The following is a 20,818-nucleotide window of genomic DNA, read 5'->3' on the forward strand; positions in this document are numbered from 1 at the left end:
AAAAAAAAAAAAAAAAAGAAAAGAAAAGCGTTTAAACTAAGCCAATTGAACAATTACAAAGAGATGCGTGCCCAGAGGCTACCTTGGACAACATGGCAAGATTCTTTCTCAATAAAATAAAAAGACAGTGGTGTTATATTTTATAAATCATGATATGAATAGAAATTTTGGTGCTGTGAGGGTCCTTTGTTTAGGGTTAATACCGTCTTTTACACAGACCAGACACTATACATAAAAACAAGGCAAAGGCTCAAAATAACAATACGCTTCTCAAAAATCTGACAGTGACTTAAAATTGATGAAAATTTACTAGAAGCCTTGCTGTTACTAAAGCTATCCAAGTCCAATTACCAATGAAGGCTTCCCCAAACTAGAAAAACACCTGTAAGGCATAAGCTCTATCTGAATGAAAACCGATGTGAATTTTATAAGGCCTTTTACTTTGGAGGGGAGCCCCCTGCAGGGTCCCTGTTCCAACAGCACGTAGGAATTACACTCACAGCAGGGACTGCCCTAACCAGCTACAATGGAAATGGGGACACTGGCAAGGTGGTGCAGGCACAGAGGGCTGCCCTCTCGCAGCTCAGCACCCCTGTGCAGAGTTACCATCTGGCCCAAGGCTCACAGGTGCAGAGGGGCCTTTGAGAAGGGAAGTGCGTGGGAGGTGAGTGTGCTCTGATGAGGCCGGCCTTGCTGGGGGCAGAGCCACGGTGAGTGTGACCTGGAGCGGGTATTCTTGTCCGCGGCCCTTCCTCTCTGGCTCTTGGTCTCACTCTGCTTCCTGGCTTCCACCAGGCGAACGGCCTTCGACCATCATGTTTCTGCATTCCAGTCAGCCAGCCACGGACTGTGAGCCAAGATAAATCTCCCCTCCTCTGTGTGCATCATGTATTTCATCCCAGCAACAAGGTGACTACCGCCTTCGGTGAAACACCTGACCTCCACCGTACAAGAAGGCAAGATGGGAGGCCGGGGATTTAGCTCAGTGGTTCTGCCACCTGCCACCTGCCTCACAAACTCAAGGACCCAAGTTCGATCCCTGGTACCAAAAAAAAAAAAAAATGGCAGGATGGCATTTGTAGGATGCACATGCCACTCCCCACAAACACAGCCCCACACCCCTGCCAGTGTCCCCTCTGCCCAGACACACTTTCTCTACAGCTGGGGCAGCCCTTATCCAGTGGCCTGTCAGCCTGCTAATGGAAGGAAAGCAGCCTAACAGGAGAAAACATCCCCAAACTGCACAGGAAGGTGACCACGCAGTGGACATCTCCACAGGTGCTCTGCACACAGCAAGCAGGCTCTTGTGAAGGCAAGGAGAGGACACTCTAAGGGTGCCCACTGTGTGCCCTGCCCTACCCGTCACCTGGGCACAGGCACTCTAACTCAAAGCCAAGTCTATGGCTTGAAGGAGCAAGAGTGCAAGGCCTCAGATCTTTTAGAAATTACAAATCCACAATGAAACCAGATGGATGTGAAGGGCCAAGAGGGAGGAGGGAAGCAGTGCAGCTGACTGCTCTCCAGGTAGCTGGAGGAGGAAGAGACCAAGGTCCTGAAGGATGAGGACAGATGAGAGCAGTTCAGAGGGCCCTGTCCATACTATGGGCTGCTGCTATGGAAAGTGACTCCACACCCACGGCAGTGGGGCCGTCTGCCCCGTTGCACCATGAGAGGACCCATCAAGGCTCACTGCCCTGCCCTGCCCTGCCCTCTCCTCTCCAATGAACCCACTGGCAGCACATCTGAACAGGGAATGAGGGAACAAAGGCAGAACTCAGGAGGGGTGCACAACTTCCCAAATCTGATAGCAGGTGGGCACCTAGCTATTCCTCCTCTAAATCCGGCCCGGGTCTCTCAGAGGGCTGCAGCCATTGCACTCTCCACCCAGACCTGGCACTCTGTAGTGAAGCAGCCCCTGCACCACTCCCTGCTGCACCCCTTTCTCCTCAGCCGTGACATGACAACAGTGACAGTGAGCATCCTCAGAGCCGCGTACCTTGATAGCAACTGGGTAAACCGTGGCTCCAATTTCAAAACTTCCCTTTTTAAACATCATCACTGACGTGTTGTTGATGCAGGTACCTAAAATACAGGAGAGACCAAAATGCTATTTCTTCCTGATCCTCTACCCCAGATAGTAGGAAACTCTTCAACATGAAATAATAAAAACTCTGAATGGCTCTTCAAACAGGAGTCACCACCCTAACTTACAAATAACACTTGAGAGTTGGCAAAATGCTGTCCAACTGCCACTTTTCCTTTTCCAGGCCACTTTCCCTGAATGACACACACTGATCGAGGTGAGGGCCAGGGACCCTTGCTGGACTGAACAGGACTGGGGAGAGCCTTGCAGAAAGCTGAGAGGCCTGTTATCAGCACAGCAACAGGAGGCACCCTGCTGAAGCTCTCACTATGAACTCTTCGTCCAGGTTCCTAACCTCCCGAGTTACTAGTTCTACACTCAGGGGACAAAGAGAATCCCAGCAAAGGCTGAGGGACTGGACTCACAAAAGGCTCTTACCTTCTGGAAAGATGAGGATAGGCAACTTGCTTTTATCCTGCACGTGTTCAGTCAGTCTTCAAAAGAAAAAAATACAAGGGAGGATTATATAATCTCATGCATGTGTGATACTTGTTTAGAAAAATAAAAGCAAGTTAACAAACCTGTGTCCTTTAGAAATGCAGTCTAAAGCTCATAAAGAAAAAATTCATAGATGGCCACTATTTAATTCATGTAATGATTCAATTCAGTATTAGCATGTTCCCAATGGCTTGAACCACAGGTGGGACACGTGCGACTGTCAGATTGGGCAACTTATGCCACCCAATGGGACAGTCATTCACATAAAACTAGTGGTTCAAGCTGGCAGAAACGTAACATGATCAAATCAGAGCCACCGGAAGGGCTGTGAGACACAGAAATGACAGCACCATCGAGAACGTGTTAGTCTGTACATGGAGGACACTGCTCAGACGTGGTACTATACAAAGGAAGCAGCTGCCATCAGACCTCACACACAGCACCCTTAACAAACCTTTGTGAGCTGGACCTTGTCCTCTCAGAAACTCATGGTGAAATTGAATAGTCATTATTGGTACTGGGGGATAGAGTCTTGAAGTGGTGATTGGGTCATTAAGAGAGACTGAAGTCGTTCCAATGGAAATGGATCAGTTATCTCAGGAATGAGTTGTTATTAAGCAAGGGCTTCATGCATGGAAGGCAAGCATTCTACTACTGAGCTATCACCCCAGCTCTTTTTATGAGACAGGGTCTTCTAAGGAGACCAGTCTAGGTTCAAACTTGTGATCCTCCTTTCTCAGCTTCCCAAGTAACTGGCAAAACAGGTGTGCATTACCATGCCTGGCTACATTCTCTCTCTTCTGCTTTTCTGCTAACAACAAAGCCCAGGGCCTTGCCAGATGTGACTGCCCAATGTTAGGCTTCCTACCCTTCAGAACTGTGAACCCAAACAGCTTTTGTTTATAAATTACCCAGTTTCAGATATCGTTATAGTTACAGAACACAAGAGGGACAGACCTCCAGCCCCTCCCCGCCAAGTTCAAACCTCTGTCCCTGACACAGAGGGAATTTGACAGGGGTTCCCTGGTCCGTATAAAAGCCTGACACCTTTCTGTTGACTACAAAGGTCCTCGCACGGTTCACACTGGAAATGAGAACAGTGCAGCACTTTGTTCTGCTACCTTATATTTGTTTTGTTTGTGATAATGAATTCATTTTGAGATTTCTAATAGTAATGGAAGCTCATATTTGCTGGAATGGGTACAATACTAAGTATGCAAACAATATTCAGGTTTCTATTTTATATTCCATGTTTCAGGGGGAAATGTGTTACAAGAATAGTACGGGCTTAGCATAGAAAACATTCTAACTCTGACGATGCTTCAACTACGTTTTCTGCTTATATTGGAAATGGACAGAGTAGCACCTCGTCTGTTTACCTCTTAGCCACCAGGTGGCGGTCTTTCACTTCGGACCGCTCAAACCAAACATGGGGGCAGGCCTTCACCATGGCTCTCTGAATCACACCCATGAGTCCTCCATGCACTTGACCCACCTATTCTCAGACAAAACAAAAATTAGTAGTGAGGCCATCTCCCACAAAATACATACCGATGCCTTGCTCTCAAATGACTTAACTCTAGATTTCCCACAATTAAGACTCCCCAAACCCCAATTTTCTCTTTTAATAGCGATGAGCCAGATAAAGACAACTGAAAACCCTAAAACAAAATAATAAAGTTGAGTGATCCCTTGAGTCAATGCCCCCAAGCAATCTCACAGGCCCAAGTCCTCTCCTCCCTGCACCTCCAGTCCACAGGAGGCCTGAGCGCCATCCCTTGCCTCGCTCTGCTCTCAGTCCGCACAGAACGTCTCCTAGCCCCGTCCCAAGGTGCTCCCCATGTATCCTGGCACACACGTGAAAGCATCTCCACAGGTTTAGAACCTTGGTGTCTCAGGAAAGGTCCAGAAGCCTCCCAGCCTAACATATGAAATTCTACCTCAAGAAAACAGACACTCACCATGGCATAATAACCGTCACTGGCTAAAATGATAACATCAATAGGAGATGTATGGTTAGCCACACAGAGGCCTCCATTTCTTGGTCTGTTTTTCCTAGGTGTAAAATGTATGTAAGCAACAAAAATTAGTGTGAAACCTTTATTCACTTGGAACATATCTCTGAGCACACAATCTTCAAGAGCTAAGTCCTGCAGCCCCCTTCCATTGGACCAAGCATGTGGGTGGTACTCTGGCTACCCCGCCTTACTCTCCATCAATGCCGAACTCTCTCACCTGTCATGGTAGGTAATGATGGCAGTCAGGGCTCGCACACAGATCCGGTAACACATTAAGTGAACATGTTTACTCAAGAACTCCTTAAACCTGCAACAACAGAGGTTTGGGATTTTGATTCACATATAGAAGACAGGACAAGTTGTTGACCAACCACTGAGCAGTCTGTAACACTTTTACAAATATAAGTGTATATGGTGATATATTACCATTTTTATGTTCACAATGAGGAAACAAAGAAACGACAATGTGATGACATTTGCTCGCCTAAATCAATGGCTAAGAATCCGCAGCCCTAGAGCTCCCCATACAGGAAGCTACATTCCTAGATTCCTACCCCAGAGGTAGCCCACAGGCAGGCGAGGCCAAACTCCAGCCCTCCTCAGCAACCCCAGCACAGCAGAGGTCTGCTGGCCCAAGAACTTCCTCAGGGAGCAGTTTCCTTAAAAAAAGACACAGCCCACCTACATTCCCAATCACTTTTAAAAACCTTATTTTATTCCTTATCCTCTTATCAATTTATCAACCTAGCAGAGTGCTCAAAATTAAGCATGTTAAAATCTGTTAACATCATGCCAGGCATGAGGGCGCATGCCTGTAATCCCAGTACTACTTGGGTGGCTGAGGAGGAGGACTGCTCTGAGTTCTGGGCCAGCCTACAATGCATAGCAAGACCCCTGTCTCAAAAAACAAACAAAATCATAAAAATAAAATAAAATTTGTTAACATTTGGGCCCTGGACTCTACATTTTTGTGGTTTCTAACTTTTGGTCTTTAAAAATGGAAATGTGAGGGCTAGAAAACAGAAAGAATAATCACAGAGCAATATTAGCCACAAAATAAAAAGGTCTGGCTTCTGATGCCACTATTACCCAGGAGTCACCTGAAACGCTGTGGCTTGGGCCGGTATTCAAAGGGGCAGCCTAGCCTTCAACACGAGCTACCCTTCCAGAGCTAACTGTGTGCCACACGGACACCAGCCCTCTACTCACCTCCCGTTCGGCAAGTATCCCACCAAGGTAGTGCCTACCACCAGAAGGCTAATCCCTGTGAATGCCAGAGCTATCCTGTAAGAAGACAAAGCAATCCAGGTAAACAAAGTGAGTACAAAAAAGGAAGCAGGGTCGCGAACACAACCTCCCACGGTGCAATCTCCTGAGAGCTAGACAAAGCACTCCAATCCAGAATGGGAGCGGTGGGAGCAGACCTATCAGAACCAGAGGTCACTGGGATTCCTCACAGACAGTGAGCTCAAGCTCCCAACTGTCACCATGTCATCTGGCATTACACAGACAGAGCAGCAGAAAGCCTTAATGCTGGCTGTGGAGCTGGCTGTGCTGTCCACAGGTACCCCCACCCTGCTGTACACCCTTCCCTTTGGCATCACACATTGACCGAAGTGAAACAACTCTGGGAAGCAACAGGAGGCACAGCCTGAAGGTACCTGCATCTGGCAAGACATACTGAGTAAAGCACATGGCCCAGAAAACTCAGAGAGCTCAATATTGCCTCTGTACCTGAAAGGTAAGCTTAAGGAAGAAGGTTCGTGACAGGAGTTCCCTGTCCTTGTGTTTAGCTCATCTATATAAGCAATAGTGTCCAAGAAATCCAACTAATTCTATCTGATATACAGAGAATCCCAAGGGCCTTTAAAGAAAGGATAATCACCAGTGTGCCCTTCCAAGAGTCAGATGGACTGGCCAGTAAAGAAACACTACCTTTCTAAAATGGGAAAACACAGCAGAGGGAGAGGAAGAGGAGGGGGAAGGGGAAGGGGAAGGACAAGAGGCAGGTCATACATCAGGCTTGGGTAGAACTCCTACTCTGTCTTTTGTCCCATCCAGGCCCAGTCCTCACCTGAGTGGGAGAAGGAAACAGTACCGAATCAGCACTCCTAACCCCCACAAGACAGTTAGCCGAAGACTGATGTACTGGAAGTTGTAATTGGTTCTGCTCAGCAGGTTCCAGGATTCCAGTTCTTCTGCTGAGAATCTTTTTGTCACCTCATCATCCATAATGGTCTCCATTCCTTTCCGGCAGAAGTAGAAAATGTCAGAGAGCTCAAATTCTGGAGTGTTATCCAGAGCCTTACTGCTACCACTTCGACGAATTTCTTTGATCTCTTCCTCTAGTGAAGTGGGATCTTTTGCGATGATCCCTGCAAAAGAGAACGCCCCTGTCAAACAGCACGCTGGGAGAGACAAGGTAGAAACAGGGTACACGCCCTGGTGTGGGCAGCAGAGCTTATGTGCACACTGTGGCTTGGGTATGGTTTGAGTGTCTCCCCCAGAGGTTTATGAGCTAGAAGCCTGGTACCCAGTGTGACGTATGGAGATGCAGTGGCTGTCTGAGAGGTGCAGCCTACTGGAGGGACACTGCTGGAGGGACACTGCCCTGGTGAAGGGAAAACACTGGCCATTCAAGTAGGACAGGTCCGCAGGAGCGGACAGGCTCTCCTGAGATCAGGTGGTGTTATAAAAGAGCAAGCCTGCCCCCCATCTCTTACCATAGGACCCATCCCACCTTCCCCTTTGTCTCCTCACATGCTTGCTCCTGCAATGTGATGCCATCTGCCACAGTGTGATGTGGCCAGGGCCCCTTGTTAATGCCACGATGTATGGATTTTCCATTCACTAGAACTTTGAGCCTAGTAAAATTTTCTTCTCTAAGGCATGCACCTTTGCAAAAGAAAATAGACCAAGACAGCATGCAAATCAAAGCACTAAGGAATGAACATATTTCAAAGGACCCTTCTAGTCTAAGATCAAGACCCAGTCTTACCGTTGGTGTAAGGCTTGTAAAGCTGGTGGTTCTTCTCCTTGGCTCCTCTTTCCATTCTCAAGGTAGCCCACTGAGGGGGAAATGCCAAAACACAGGAGCAAGAATGAGATCCTTTCTTTTTTTTTTTGTTTGGTATTGGAGATCAAACTCAGGTCCTTGCGCTTGCGAGGCAGGCCACCAAGCCACTGAGCTAAATCCCCGGCATGAGATCCTTTTCAGGCAGTGAGCACCTCCATTTCCATCTGGGAGCCTCAAGCTATCAAGCCACCTTGCCAAAAGGATGTGTATACCTCAAAGCAGCCATAAAGATTAGCAGGGACCATGCTAGAAACTCACACAGCCTAAACAGTTAGATGCTGCAGCCTTTCTGCTCACTGCCCCAATCTCTGTCTGCTCTGTGAAAGGGCAACGTCACACCACACATCCTTCAAACCTCTGCTTGCCTCTCTGATGCTTCCTCTGCCCACCGCCAAATTATTCCAAGAAAGCAGTTGTTTAGTTTTCAAGAGGAAAAGGCTTAATGCATGTCTAGATAGTAACAGGAATAACCCACAGCTTTAACATAGAAAGGCCTGGGACTGGCTTCAAAGCCTAAGGGGGAAAATACCCTATTTGAAGATTTTGAAAAATCCATGTTCAATTCCCAAGTTTAGCATTCACTAGCTGTGTTCCTTAGGCAACTTACCCTTGGAATTCTGGTCTCTTTATCTGAAAAACAGGATAAGACAGTAGCTCAGCCTCCCATTTTATAGGGTTGAAGGATACTGTGTATGTGACAGAGCATCATAACTAAAGTCCATGGACTCTAGAAGAGTGGGAGGAAACAAAGAGGCTTTCCCTGGAACTCTCTACCTTCAGTGAAACCCTCAAACTGGAGTAAACAGGAGCCAGAAGCTGGGGCCTTCTATGATCACATGATGAGGGGTAAAACAAGCTCCCCACTGGAATGTTAGCAATGAACACAGTTATGTCACTGGGCCAAGGCAGGGACAGAGGTGCAGCTCAGTGCTAAGGTGCTTGCCTAGCATGCACACAGCCCTGGGTTCCATTCCCACACCACCAAGAAAGAAAAGAAAAAAAAATCACAGCAAATAAAGAAAATAGCAGAGAGATCTGGAAAAATTATCTTTCAAACTTCTGTGTTCAATTTGCAAGGTGGGAAAGAATCCAATCAAGCCATGACAACAAAATGCACATGGCCCAAGGCACTGGGGTAGATCCTGCTGCACAATCTGAAGTAAGACAGCTCTGTGAAGTCCAGCAAAGCCAAAACCAGCACCAAGTTTACTCAAGAAATGACCTCATCTGGAAACTTCTTCAAATGCCACTGTCTAGAAAAAAAGGGTGGCTCAGAGTCCTTCACTCAAAGAAGGGTCAAAGAGAAGAAAACTCATCTATTTTCCAAAGTTCAGAGGTCCAGGTGTTGGTATCTTTTGCGTCACCGTATGAATGCTCTTTTTATAGAGGAAAAAAAAAGTTAATAAAATTCCACCTGATTTTCTGGAACTAGTACCAAGGTGAAAAGGGCAACAGTTTACAAGTCTGGGGCATTCAGAGAACACAGGTCACTCACCTAACATTTGGGGTTCACATTCTGGCCAAGATCCTGCACTGGTATTACAAGAATAATTCTGAACAGAAATGCAGTATTTGTTTCCATACCGAGAATGCAGATACCTCAGATGGCAACAGACAAGTGACATATGCTATCAGGCCTTTCTTCTTTTTTTGAGAAATGGTCTCTATTTAAGGCTGGCCTTGAACTCACAAAGGCTGGCCTCAAACTCTGAGTGATCCTTCTGTTTTGGCCTCCCAAGTCCTGGAATTACAGGCAAGTTTCATCACGCCTGGGTGAAATCAAGCCTCTTGAGGATGAGTGTAAGAAGCCGAAGGAATGCGTCACTATGTAAACCCAAGGGCAGCTGTGAGCTGCTGATAACCGAACAGGGTCTCCTGAGCTTTTCAGGGCTCTGGAGAACAGCAGTAGCAGACATCCCTTGGCTTCCTGCTTATTGTACCTCATCCCCTTTGGCCTTCTGCTTTTCAAATGTCAGGATACTACAAAATGATTCTGAATTTTAAAAAATTATCCAAAGTCACAAGGGTAAGGTCTGGGGCAGCTGGTCAAGCTTGGGCTTAACCTGCTGAAGAAAGGCTGTGGCGCACTGGATCACTCCTACCCTGAAGAAGGCAAAGGAGAGGGCCTGGAAGACACTTCATTTTCTCCACACTGCTCACAAACCACATTAGGACAACGGATATGGAGGGAAATCCACACACACCAAGTAAACCTTCGTTGGATACCAGATGGGTGTCCTCCTTTGATTCAGTTCTGACACTATCTGCTTTGACACAGCCCCAGAACCCACAGGTTAAGGGCTCAGTCCTACAACACAATTTCACTTCAGCCACCAATCACAAGTCCCTGATCATGACTGACTCTTCCCACAACCACCTCCTTGGACATGACTACTTGCTACAATGGCTTGCAGAGGTCGGGGAAACAAACATTTTACTTACATTTATGATTTAGTATAAATGATACAACTCAGGACAAGCCCGATATAAGAGCTACAGAAAAGGCAGATTCCTGGATGGGGAAGCACAGATTCTAGGCTCTTCGTGGGCACGCCACTCTCCCAACACCTAGTTTATCAAACCTTACTCGAGTTTTTACAGGGTGCCATGGAATTTAAACTCCAGCTATCACTTTCCCAGAGGTCGGCAGATGGGCTGGAAAGTCCAGCCTTCCAATCACTTGGCCTTTCTGGTAACAAGGCCCATCCTGAGACTATCTGGGACCAGCCTTGTCATCTCATTAGCATAAACTCAGGCATGCTCAAAGGGGCTCACAGTGAAGAAGACATCACTGACTCTTGGGAAAGGAGCTCTGTGTGGGAACTGCGCACAAAGACCAAATACATTTTACATTATACCACAGATCAGCCCGTAACAGCAATGCCTGGTGACTTACACAATTGGCTTCTCTGAGCTGTCACTTTAAGAAATAGTTTTCAGATATTTGGAATAAAATTCAGAATCCTAAGTTCAGAGTTCGCTTTACCATAAAAATCCTCTTTTCCCCTGATGTGAGTTGCCATTTGCAAGGCTATTCAATCGTGAATTACTTGATTATTCCTTTTTTAGCTTCTCCCAGAGAAGAAAACAATTCAAAGGCAATAACAACACCACGCTCTTATTGCAGGTAACATTAAACTGAACAGGCGAAATGCAGATGCTTCTTCCATGAGCCCTCTGCTAGTTATTCATTCTGCTGAAGACCACAATTTAGGAACTACAAAAATCACAAAAGTAAGGACTAACAGTCTCAGCAAAAATGATCTCAGCAGAAACCTCCCTTCCTTCTCAGCTTCCACTGCATTTTCCCATGGACTAGATTCAACCAAAGAACCAGACCTTTAAAGAGTCAGGCTTAAACTGGGCACAGTGGTGCACTCCTGCAATCCCGGCATTCAGGAGGAAGATCATCATGAGTTTGAGGCCCGCCTGGGCTGCCTAGTGAGTTCACAGCCACTGTGAACTAGTGAGACCTTGTCTCCGAACAAACAAACAAACAAACAAACAAAGGCTTGATCACTCATTAGCTCCATTTCCCAAGCAGACTCTACCCTTCAACAGCTTCCGTCTCTCCCTACTTCACATGTACTATCCAGGCAGTACTATCTCCTGGTTCACCCGCGTGCCAACTCCCCATTCCCAGCTCCACAGGCAAGCAGCCCTGGCACCCAGCACGCTAGGAGGCAGCAGCATAGCCTGCCCGACCTGTACAGGCTCCTCCACAGGCTTGGCACTAGCATGCCCACCCTTATGACCCCCATGCCACTGAGCCCTAGCCATCCTCTCAGATGGCCTATGCAAACACCTCCTGCCTCACACCTACTTCCTTCACTCTGATATGCGGTGGCCTAGGCTGAGACAACAGCTAATTAACTGCCTTCCTTCCCTTCTCCTCTGCCTCTATCTAATAGTGCTGTCAAAGTCTGATCAGGCATTTGCCTAGCCAAAACTTCTGGTGCCTAAAGAAATGTTCAATATTATAACACAAACTCAAAGTTTTTACTCTTGCATACTATGTGCTGTCTCTAAACAACACTGTACTTTTTCACTGAGTTCTACAATGTGCTATCCTCTTCCTTTGCAATATCTGGTGCAAATGCAAATCTAATAACCATCCTGTCATCAGCTGCTGCACTAATGCCAGGTGCACAAATGTTTCTCCTACAGGACTACAAATGCCTCAGGAGGGGGCCAGAACCCACCCGTCAGTCTACATATGCCCCTTCCAGCACACTGCAGTACCTTGCAGACAGTAGGCAGTCAGATGAGGGCTACATGTAATCCATCAACTCCAACACTTCTCTTCATCAAAGTCTCGAAACAAGAAAGCAGACTTGAAATGATGAACCTAAAACTGTCACTTTCCTTGCCACAAAGCACCCTCCTCTCCCCCAGTCTATCCTTAATCTACTCAAGGATGTGATTAACACCTCCTCTTTCCTCCAACCATGTGAGGTAGAATTATCACTCCTACTCTCCAGATGAAAAAACACACGGGAAAATTCAATAAGCAAAGTCAAATTTCAAAGATCTCACAGGAAAAGCACTGGAAGTAAGAGCTGCCTGAAACTACAGGCCCATGCACTACAATCCCACTACCACTGGAGTCCTACTTCAAGTCCCTCACAACCATCACTGGTTTCTGGGACTCTCTTCCAACATCTGCCTTGGAGCTGCACTGTGGGACTGTAAGGATCTTATCTTCTCTAATCCAACCTGGTCGATTCCTTTCACTGCAGGAAAACGCAAGTCTTTTATTTTCATCTTTCTCCTGTATATCTAAACTTTCTTTTCTCCATTCTTCCAAGTTATCCCCACCCAGCTGAAAGTTCACTCTTAGGGGGCCGGGGATTTAGCTCAGTGGTTCGGTGGCCTGCCTTGCAAGCGCAAGGACCAGAGTTCAATCCCTGGTACCAAAAAAAAAAAAAAAAGATGAAAGTCCACTCTTAGGAATTCCACTCTAAAAAGTAAGTACTGTACTGAGTAGAGGATACTCTACTCAGCAAAATACTGAGAAAATTCAAGCAAAAATATTGAGGAAAGGGATGAAAAGCACTTTAAACAAGATGCTGTTGTCCACACACAATAGTTTCAGTGACTCAGCACTTCCAGGACTTGCACTGGGCTCAGTGCTCTGGGACAGGGACAGACAGGCACTGATCTGACCACATCCTCTCCACCTTACCCTGTGGCAGGTACACAAACATTTTCTCCTGGCAACTTTACAAAGAAGAAAGTGTGGGAGACCAGCTGATAAACCAGGGCTGCACAGATCTGCCAAACAAAGATACAGACAGGCATGGCATGGATTTAGATATCTAGTTTTAATTATTTTTATGAAGATTATCAAGTAAAATGTAGACTGCTACATTAAATGCCAAAATAAAATTAAATGTACACATTTAACCATAAAATAGGAACCTGTTGTTTGTTTTGTTTTGTTTTGTTTTTTTAAACTGGCCATTGTTGTACACAATTGTAATTCCAGCTACTCAGGAGGCTGAGGCAGGATAACAAATTCAAAGCCAGCCTGGGAAACTCAGTAAGACCCTGTCTTAAAATTTTTAAAAGGGGCTGGGCATGTAGTTCAGTTGCAGAGTACCTAACAAGTGCAACACCCTGGATCTAATCCCTAGCACTGCAAAAAACGAATAATAAAATTAAATCAAAGGTGCTTTGCACTATAAGACAATAATGAATGTTTAAAATTCTCTAATATATATTTTGGTTATCTATTGCGATATAACAAACTACATCTATACTCGTCACTTAAACACCACAACCACTTACTTTGCTCAACCTGCAAGTTGCACACAGCTGGGTGGATGAAAGACCAGGGGCTGAGATCCTGGGAGACCTGCTCACCCCAGTGTGGGCATCTGATGCTGGCTGTGTGAGCCTTCCTGGGGTTGTGAGCTGTGACACCTACACATGGCCCTTGCTTCCTCGGAGCATGGTGGCTGGGCTCAGGAACAAGCAGTCAAAAGAGCCAAACAGAAGTTATACTGCCTCTTCCAACCTAACCTTGTATCACACAGCCTAGTGCCCACATCCTATTCATGAGAAACAAACCACTAAGTAGGTCTACACAGAAGGTGGGGGGGTATAAGGGTCATCAGACATCACTGGTACCAGAATCATCTGGGGAATTTAAAAAAATGTCCACCTGGACCAATTAAATCCAGATGCTAGAGCCCCAAAGTAAGTACAATATTTCCAAATGCTTCCCCAAGTATATTATTAAGATAATCTCTGAGCTTTATTCCAGGCACAAAATTATTTATATCATTCCAATTTAGGAAAAAGTGGAAGGAGTTAAAAAAAGGTAAAATAAAGGTCTTGCCTTCCTATGGACTAAAGTTTTTTTCTCCCAAAACTGTTACATTGAATCCCCAGTGTGATGATACTAGGAATGAGGTCTTCGGGAAGTGACAAGCGTACAGAGGCAGAACCCTCACGAATGGGTCGAGGGCTCTTACAAAAGGGAGCCCTCACTCCTTGTACCACGTGAGGACACACAGAGGCTCGTGTCTGTGAACAAGGAACAGTCTCACCAGACACAGAATCTCATCTGCCAGCACCTCGACAATGGACGGCAACCTCCAGAACTTTGAGAAATAAATAAATTTATTTTTGGAGATCACTCAGTCTATGGTTGTTGCAGTAGTCCAAAACAACTAAGACATTCCTCAATTTAAAAAAGTTAACACAAACACCCACAAGTATAGGTAATTTTTAGATATCTTCACTGATGTGAGGGTAGACAACTTTTCTTAGGCCTGGTACCAGCTAGTATTACCACTGATAAATGCAGCATTCAGTTCTTTAGGTCCATTAAGATCAACTCAGAGCAGAAACAGAAGGTGGCACTAGATCTGACCCTCTTTCAGAAGCAACCTATGCCCTTGCTGGCATGGATTAGTCCTTTCAACAGCCCGCCCCTTATTGCAGCACACAGCTACCTCAAAGCTGTTTGTAGAGCTCAGTATTGCATAATCCACATACAGGCTGCAAAGCTTTTAAGTACCTGGCACGTAACTCTAGGAAATAAAAGGTATAAATCTATATTTTGAAAAAAATTTTTTTTGCATTGTTAAGGATTGAAGCCAGGGGCCTAGTGCACGTGAGGCACATGCTCTATCAGGGCCACATCCCTAGCCCCTATTTATTGAAAGTTTTAATCTTGAAATTACACTTGCAACTTCCGCTACCACTTCTAAATCACTGTGACTCAAAACAGTGATTTTCACGCTCTGCAAGTACTCTCTGATGACTTAAGATTACATGCCCCACAGGCTGGCCCAAAAGTAAACATTTAATGAATTTTCCATTGTATCACTACAGTGAAAGCCATCATACATACACTGAAAAAAATGGTCACAAGAAATTATTTGGTTATTAGCTTTAAAATATTCATTCTGGAGAAATGTTTTCAAAATGGTGTAAGAATATAAAAATGGATTCTAGACCTCTGTCTTACCCAATGTCATCCAGGTTAAATGTTCAATACTATAGGAGAGAATCCTAGGCTCATAATCCTTATTTACTATGTTTTAAAAATGACAATTTCCACTGGGAGTGGTAGCACATATCTGTAATGCCAGCACTTGGTAGGCTGAGGCAGGTGGAGTGTAGAGTTTGAGGGCACAGTGAATTCAAGGCCACCCTGAACTACACAGGGAGACCCTGTCTAAAAAAAAAAAAAAAGATAATTCCTATAGGTTCATGAATTAATTCCTTGTATAAACTTGAAAGCTAGACATCATTCTTGCTGCCTCCTAAAAATCTGACAGTTTTTCCACTAATTTTGTCCTGATAAATCCAAGGCCGTCTTAAGTAGTGCTCAAAAATTACACTCTCAAGAACAGGTAGTAAAACAAATATGTTTACACACAGGTCCCTAGTAGGACTATTCACAACCAGCCAGAAAGTGGAATCAGCCCACCAATGTCCATCAACAGATGAACAGGTAAGCAAATCATGGACAGATGCCACAGACTTATTATTCAAAACACACACACAAAATCCTGATACAGACAAACCTTAATAATGTCAAGGCAAGCGTGGTGGCACGTATTAGTAATTCCAGTTTTCTAAGAAGTTAAGGAAAGAGGACTGTTAAGTTTGAGCCCAGCCTAGGCACCTTGGTTACTTAGCAAGACCTTGTCTCAACATTTACAAAGGGCTTACTTAGTACATACCTGAGTGCAAAAGCCTTGGGTTCAATCCCCAGTACCACCCAACTGAAAACCAAAAGCAAAGGGCACCTTTATATAATTCTATATAAATCAGATGGAATGTAAGGGTCCTTGGGAAGAGACAACAATCGATGGGGCAAGCGGTGGTTGCATAACACTGAAAACAGTGAACAGCACAGAAGCGTTTACTTTAAAACTGTTATTTATGTTCTGCCGATTTCACTTCAATTTTTTCAAATATGGAAAAATATTCTTACCAACATGTTAAGTGGCAAAAAAGATACAGCCCACAATCCTATGCGACAGATGTAAACATTTCCCATGGTAATGTAACATTCTTATACTTCACTTAATCCAAGTCTTTTTCTTCACTGATAAAATGTAGTAGATATTTATCCTGTCTACCAACAAAATTCTAAGAAACCAAAGGAAGGTGAAAACAATTACTCTAAAAACTCTAAGACAGGCAGAGAGAAGGCTATACTATCAGATCCCCAGCACTGCCAAGAAACCGAAACAAAACTGAGATGCCATAGGAAGAAGGGGTGATACATTATTTCACCTTTACAGGTACATTTCTCACCTGGTTTCAAAAGTGGAAAAGAATTCCTGAAGAGCTGGTGACTATTGAAAAGACATATTTCAACCAAATGAGCAAATCTCTGGCTAGATATTAAGTCCTGTAGCACACAGATCAACTTCTAGAAAGCAGCAATTCTGTTTCTTTTATAATGCAATTGGTTCTGTTCAATGGTACAATTAGGCATGTTCTAAAATATGTTCAGAAATTTATTTTCCTCTGTCTTTCAGGAAATGACTCAAATGGGACTGGGGATTTAGCTCAGTGCTGCTGCCACCTGCCTTGCAAGTACAAGGACCCAAATTCAATCCCCGGTACCAAAAAGAAAAGAAAATGACTCAAATATCCCTTTCTCCCTTTCTCTTTATTCTTTTTGTCTGAAATGTAACAATCTACTTTAGAAAAACACCACAGCAAAGAAAAGGCTCATGAGTAAGAATGTATCAGTGGCAGCAGTGTGCTACTCTACCTGTTACATATGGGGCAGTCTTTAACCCTAAGCCCATTCTCTCTGTGAAATAAGCAGGTGAGCTGGGGAGTCATAGAATAGGTCCCTTTGCTCAGCATGAATTATACAAGCAGCTTTAGTTCAATGAGAAAGACTGCTATAGGCTTTCAAAAGGACAGAGTCAGCTATTCCACAACCACAGAGAGATAACCACCAGCCAGGTAGGAACAGCTCTCTGCTAAGAATATTAGTCTGTGAAGCAACCTACCAGTAGCAGCACAACTCACCGCAAAGATTTTTAACAATGTTTTCATGTAGAGCTTTCGAATACCAAAGGAGACTCCAAAAATGGCAGGGACTATAATGAAAACAAGCAGGAGAGTGAAGAGGACGGTCAGGGAGATGCCCAGAAGGTTGACAATCAGGCTATCAAAAGGCAGCAACAGGAACATGGTGGAGGATTCCAGCCAGGCAATGCCCTCCTTCCCACGCACAAACACAGCCTTCAGGTGGTCCTTTCCGACAGCACAAGCCTAGAAAAGGAAGTCAGTTCCCCAAGGGCACCAAACTCCATCCTCAAGTTCACATCATTCAACTGCCTGCATAGCACGCATGGGGGTGGAATGACAGTAGAAAAGGGCCGAGAGGCAGCCCCAAAACGCCAGGTCTCCCCAAGACAGATGGACTTTGCAGTGAACACAATAGAAGTCTTCAATTAACAACATCCACATCCAAGCCAAGTTTCTGTGCAAGTGGGAGGCATAGGAGAGGTTCTCTGTTCTGCTTTCTTGACACTGCTTCCAGAGGTTTTACTCTTTCCCTGCCTCCAAGCGTTCAGCAGATGAGTCTGCCCAGCAGATCTGTATCGCCAGAAATACCAAGAAGAGTTCACCTTGGTGCCAGAAAAATCGTGGTAACTCCTGTAGAGGGGGTGACTGCTGGCAATCACAAGAAGGCTTCTGAATGTGATTATGTGAAAATTAAATAGTTGTTCTCTTAAAATTCCTTCATAACCTGAAGTTTTCTATGCTCACTGTAGAGTTCGTATCTGGCCCCATTCTTCCCTGAGAGGCTCCTGCTGCTGCTGCCCTAGGAGCCTCCTACCTGGAGAGCCCCAGCCTGCACCAGTGGGACACAGAGGCTGGCCCGCAGTGCTGCATGCTGCTGGCTGTGAGCGTAATTCCAGATGTGCTTGGCATTGATATCCTCCTGATATTCTTTTCCCTTAAGGCCCCCTTCTCAGTGGTGACCTGGGTTCTTGGCAAAAAGTTGTTTTCATGCTGCCAGAGCTGGGGGTGGAAAGAGAAACACCGTCAGTCATATGAATCAAGAGAAATGTCAACATGCTTTGTGTGTGGGAGGGGAGCGCAGTTTCAGGGTGAGCTTATGGTCAGGCCTGCTTCTCAAGCTGTCAAGGTTAAAGGGACCAGACACAGATGTGGGAGAAAACACACAGTTTTAAACAGTTTTCAACTCCAATGACAGAAACTGTGGTCACTCAGACTTTCTGAACAAACAGAATGTGTGCAAGACATGTTTCAAAGGAAAGAAAGGTCAATCTATAAGACACAAATCTCCCTCCTACCCATCCAAGTTATTCAGAATTTTTCTCCACAAATGCAACCATATTACCAGCTTCATATCCTTCCCCAAATAATCTCTGCTCAGACAAGGAAATCACATGTCCCTTCCCCGCCCCACAGCCTGGCAACAAGGATGGCATACAATGCATGTTGTTCTTCACCTCATATTTCATTTTGTTGCTTCAGCTTAATCAATCTTGGAAGAGAGTTCCATCAGCATACTCACAGCTCCTGAACTCTGAAGGTGCACAGTGTTTAGCCATACGAATGCACAAGGACTTAGGTAACCAGTCTCTTAAGGCTAGACACTGCCAGTTTCACTTTTTTGTCATTATAAATAATGTAGGGAATAATATGTGTGTATATAATTCAGAATAGAAATGCACATGTCAAATACATTTCCAGGATAAATTCTTAGAAATGGAATTTCAGGAAATAAACGTATTTAATTTTGCAAGATACGATCACATTTCCTCCACAGAGATAAGACCTCTTTAGACTATCTTTCCATATTAGCTACTCAAGAAGGCATACCCATGGAACTGGCATTCCAGTTTTGTAGTATTCATTCCAAACCACAACTTACTAACACAAGTCTTGAATCTGGGTGCAACTTGTCTAGTCTCTAGCTTTTCCCCTACAGTCCTGGGGATCAAAATCAGGGCCTTGCATACGCTAGGCAAATACTTGACCACCCAATCCCAGCAAAACATTCTGGCTTGCATGATTGACCTGGCTCTTTCCAGTGAACAGATACTGACTTTACCTTAAATTCTTTGATGCTTTATAAACTCAAACATGTTACCTCATTTGGTTGATTCCAACCTGCCAACCTATAGTGTCTTCACTTTCCAAATCCAGAAATGAAGAGGGGCAGACACAGAGACCTATACAACAGACAGAATTCTGCATTGCCCCCAACATGCTCACACCCAGCTAATGGTCAAATGCTCAACCAGGACATGATTATTTCTGCGGCACTGAATCACAAATACTAGTTCCTCCCCACCTTTTCCATCTTCTTCCACTATCATATTATCTGCTAGTATCTGCTGAATGTGTAACATACAACAGACACTAAGCTAGGAACACAACTCCGGTGGAGTTACTATTATCACTGCCATTTATAGGTAAGCATGCTGATGCTGAAGCAAATTTCGCAGGGTCACACAGGGATTAAGTGACGGAGCAGGACTCAGGACAAGCGCCTGTCTGAGCCCATGCTTATTAACCACTACACTTTCCTGTCTCCCAAAGTACCTTGAAATAAATCAACACTTCCTCATGCCAGGCCTGCTCTGCAGAGCTCCTTATGATGAGAGAAAAACCACAAGGCAGATCTGAATTCAGGCATCATATTGGAATGCAGTTCTCAGAATTCAAGGTACAGATGTGCTCTTTCACTTTTATAAACTGGGCAAACTCACATCGTACATGCCAGATTCTAACTACATCCCAAATCAAACAGAGGAATCTGTGACTCTGTATTCTCTATGCCTGTCAGGTCCCTGCTATCTCCTAGGGCTATGCCTTCACTCCATTCACCCATTCCTGGCCCCTGCTCCCCTTAGCCAGCACTCCCATGGGAGAGATACAGCAAGAACCCTGTCCTACTGGCCAAGGTCACCTCGAATTTCATAAATCCAAGGTGACTGACCCCATAAACCAAAGTTCTAACCACCCTCTTCTGGATCACAATCAACTGAGAATTTGCAGGGTTATTCTGGGTTCGTGTCCCCAAACCATTAAAGAAAACACATGTAGCAACAGGCTAATTTCTTCACCGAGTTCAAGGGTTGGCAAACCACAGCCTGTGTGTGGGCCAACCCTCACAATGGCCTGTTTTCATCCTTAGGGCTTGCTTTTTTGTGGTACAGGGGACTGAACCGAGGGCTTCAGCCATGCCAGCAAGAGCTCTACCACTGAGCTGCACTCCAACCCTAGTTTTTCTATCTTTAAAGAGATGTAAAAAACAGGAATATGTAAAAGAGACCATGTCCTGCAAAACCTAAAATATTTACTATCCGACACATGACCTAGTTGCTCTTTCCTCCCTCAGAAATAGGGACTTCTCCCCTGGTCCTGCCCCACTCCCTGAATTCTCACAAACAGGGAACATCTAACTAACCGAACAAGTTATTGAGCCAACACTAATCCTCGCCTAAATTCTGAGAAGTAAAGGAAACAGTATGCACACTGCATAATCAAATAAGTGTCCAAATATTTTTGGTGATCAGTAGGAAAATCACCAAAGTCAGAGGTATCTGGTGTCTTATAGACTTCTCAATGAAGACTTTGATCTCTGAAAATACCAAAAAACTGCTTACATCAAAC

At 44.9% G+C, this 20,818-nt stretch overlaps 1 protein-coding gene across 2 annotated transcripts in view; it reads right to left on the minus strand.

Moving 5' to 3' along the window:
• The window catches only part of Gpat4 (glycerol-3-phosphate acyltransferase 4), a 41,633-nt gene that overhangs the window by 6,860 nt on the left and 13,955 nt on the right, over positions 1 to 20,818 (minus strand). Inside the window, exons 2-10 of one of the 2 annotated variants that reach the window (XM_010617131.3) lie at positions 17,189 to 18,190; positions 7,598 to 7,667; positions 6,674 to 6,974; positions 5,809 to 5,883; positions 4,817 to 4,906; positions 4,543 to 4,636; positions 3,961 to 4,076; positions 2,522 to 2,577; positions 1,997 to 2,082 (exon numbers count right to left, since the gene is read on the minus strand). In XM_010617131.3, the coding sequence (XP_010615433.1) occupies positions 1,997 to 2,082; positions 2,522 to 2,577; positions 3,961 to 4,076; positions 4,543 to 4,636; positions 4,817 to 4,906; positions 5,809 to 5,883; positions 6,674 to 6,974; positions 7,598 to 7,667; positions 17,189 to 17,353 (1,053 nt within the window). In that variant the 5' untranslated portion in view covers positions 17,354 to 18,190. Of the gene's footprint in view, positions 1 to 1,996; positions 2,083 to 2,521; positions 2,578 to 3,960; positions 4,077 to 4,542; positions 4,637 to 4,816; positions 4,907 to 5,808; positions 5,884 to 6,673; positions 6,975 to 7,597; positions 7,668 to 12,860; positions 12,884 to 17,188; positions 18,191 to 20,818 lie in introns of those variants that run through there. The other variant, XM_033765351.1, reaches the window with a different exon arrangement.

Source organism: Fukomys damarensis, unplaced genomic scaffold, assembly GCF_012274545.1.
Source record: "Fukomys damarensis isolate Sample0158 unplaced genomic scaffold, DMR_v1.0_HiC HiC_scaffold_18, whole genome shotgun sequence".
Taxonomy (NCBI): Eukaryota; Metazoa; Chordata; class Mammalia; order Rodentia; family Bathyergidae; genus Fukomys; species Fukomys damarensis.